General features: G+C 36.6%; 1 protein-coding gene across 3 annotated transcripts in view; it reads right to left on the minus strand.

Annotated features, from left to right (window-relative positions):
* ACSL4 (acyl-CoA synthetase long chain family member 4) overlaps positions 1–2,500 on the minus strand; it is a 51,243-nt gene that overhangs the window by 12,387 nt on the left and 36,356 nt on the right. For all 3 annotated transcript variants that reach the window (XM_019632828.1, XM_019632830.1, XM_019632829.1), the window contains exons 12-13: positions 1,774–1,965; positions 60–174 (exon numbers count right to left, since the gene is read on the minus strand). In XM_019632828.1, the coding sequence (XP_019488373.1) occupies positions 60–174; positions 1,774–1,965 (307 nt within the window). The remainder of the gene's footprint in view (positions 1–59; positions 175–1,773; positions 1,966–2,500) is intronic.

A 2,500-nucleotide genomic window follows, 5' to 3' on the forward strand; every position in this document is an offset into this window, starting at 1 on the left:
TTTTCCCATTACCCTTTTACTGTAAGTATATGAAACACTAATACAACTTTTTAAATTACCTTTTGGCAAAAGCACAGATGTTGTCAATAAGTGGACAGTTCTTCAGTGCAGCTTCCACTTTCCCAAGAGATACATATTCTCCTGCTTGCAACTTCACCAGATCTTTCTTACGATCTGTAAGTCATGAAGCATGTTAAGTGATCCATCGTCCATTTTATTAAGGTCTGTACAATTCTGCTTTTCTTTCCATTTCATTGCCTTAATCTTTATTTACAAAGATACTTCTTTGTGTTATATATAAAATATTGTTATACATAATGCTTGCCCATACATATCAGTTAAAGAAATGCCTAGTCAATAAAGTAATTTTTAATTTTCCAAAAAAATAAAAATAAAAATAAAAAATAAATTTTAAAAAGCCTAGTTAAATTACTGGCTAAAATGTTATACCTTGTACCAAAAGCTTTAATGTCTTATTATAACCTTAAGCATTATAATGAAGTTAGTAATAGAAACAAGGACTTCAGAGCATTAGATTTGAATGGTAGATCTGCCCATTCCTAGAGATGTGATCCTGGGTATGTCAGATGACCTCTCTGATACTCAATTTTACTAGGGGCAGTGATGCCTACTTCATACAGGCATGTAGCACAATGTTTGCCATATAGAACATGGTCAATAAATGTTAATTCCCCAGTTTTCCATATTTGACATCTTGTTAAAATGACAGTGAACTAAGAATGTGCTGACACAGGATGGCACAGCACAAATAATCACCAGGTCGCCTTACAACCTTCGTGGGAATGCTTAACTTGCCTAACCATAGCCCTGGAACCCAGTCTATATGCCAACAGAAAAAAAAAACCTTTGGTCCTAAGGGAAAATGGGGGGGATTTTTGGTTCAATACTAAACAATGTTTCATGGGAATTTTCCCAGCAGATCAAATTTCTAGATGAAAAACCAATTTCCCCAGGAAATCTCTAACTATATTCAGGTCAGGTGTGGGTCCAGAGACGTATTTAAATGGACCACTAGAAATATAACTGAGGGAATTTTTGGCTTGAAAAGGACCTGACTGGGACCTTACATAGTGGTCCCTATCAGCGAGTTAAATTTTTATCTTAACTTTTGCCTGATTAAAGTGAATAGTATAAGGGCCATTTGGAATAACTTTTTGAACTTAAAAGTCTATTTCAGTAGGCTCAATAAGGGCAGTGCCAAACCAATGGACATTCTCAGAAGAACAGATTAATGTTGAGGATTGATACAATTTTCTAAGGTTCAGAGCCAGGTAGAGCCATATAAATGGCCACTAGAGAAAATAATACGTCCATGCTGCCTCTTGAGTGGGGAGGTAAACATGAGGCAGGCCTAGAGTAGGGTATGTTATAGGAGATTGTTACACAGAACCACATGTAGGTGACCAAAACAATAACTCTTTTGAGCAATTTTTTGTTTTCTCATTACCCATCTGCTATTTTCCTGCCCAAACTCCCCACCCCCAATGCTCCTGCTGCCCCTACCACTTACTAAGGTGCAGGCACTGTCCTGGCTCTGAACATTTTACATGTATCAACTCATTTAATCCTAACAAATACCCTACCAGGTCAGTATTCTTGTCCCTATTTTACAGATGGAGAAGTGCAGACGTAAGTTAAATAACTTGCCCAAAGTTTAAACCAATGGAATCATCAACCCTATTAATGACTTGACCTATATCACCTTTCATGTATGCTTAAGTTGCAAAAACCATGAAAATAGAATACACTGACCGATAATCTGTAAACATCCATCAGGATGAAATTCTCCAATATCACCAGTACAAAACCATCTTTGGCCATTTTCATCCACAGAATAATCCTCTGCCGTTTTCTCTTCATTTTTAAAATATCCCATGGAGATATTTTGTCCACCGATTACGATTTCGCCTCTGGGGTTTGGCTTGTCGTGAATTGTATAACCGCCTGGAAGTCATTAAAGCAAATAATTTATTTTTCTAAATCAAATTTACTTGAATTAATTCTTTTTTTTAATTAGTTTCAGGTGTACAAAACAACGTAATAGTTAAGACATTTACACCCCTCACAAAGTGATAACCGCCTCCCCCAAACTATTACCCCTCTGATATTGTATCAATACCATTGACACTACTCCCTATGCTGTACTCCACATCCCGTGATCATATGTAATATATATATAATTATAGTTGACACTGAATTAATTGTTAAAGCTCCTTTGCTAATATTTTTATGCTGATCGTATTGTACATCACTATATTGGAAGATATTAGTTTGTATTTACTCAGATTTCTGTGAGGATAGTGGGTGACTGTGATTTCAGGAATACCAGGCAAGGCTCGATGATAATCACCAACCATCACCTATCCCAAACCCTTCCATGACGATAACATTTCACACTTAGAAAATCATTGAAGCTTAGGGTTGATAGAGCTCTGTTAAGATAACATACCCCCAAGGAGGGTAAGGCTGGAAGCTGTTG

Source organism: Hipposideros armiger, unplaced genomic scaffold (genome assembly GCF_001890085.2).
Source record: "Hipposideros armiger isolate ML-2016 unplaced genomic scaffold, ASM189008v1 scaffold_1182, whole genome shotgun sequence".
NCBI classification, from domain to species: Eukaryota; Metazoa; Chordata; class Mammalia; order Chiroptera; family Hipposideridae; genus Hipposideros; species Hipposideros armiger.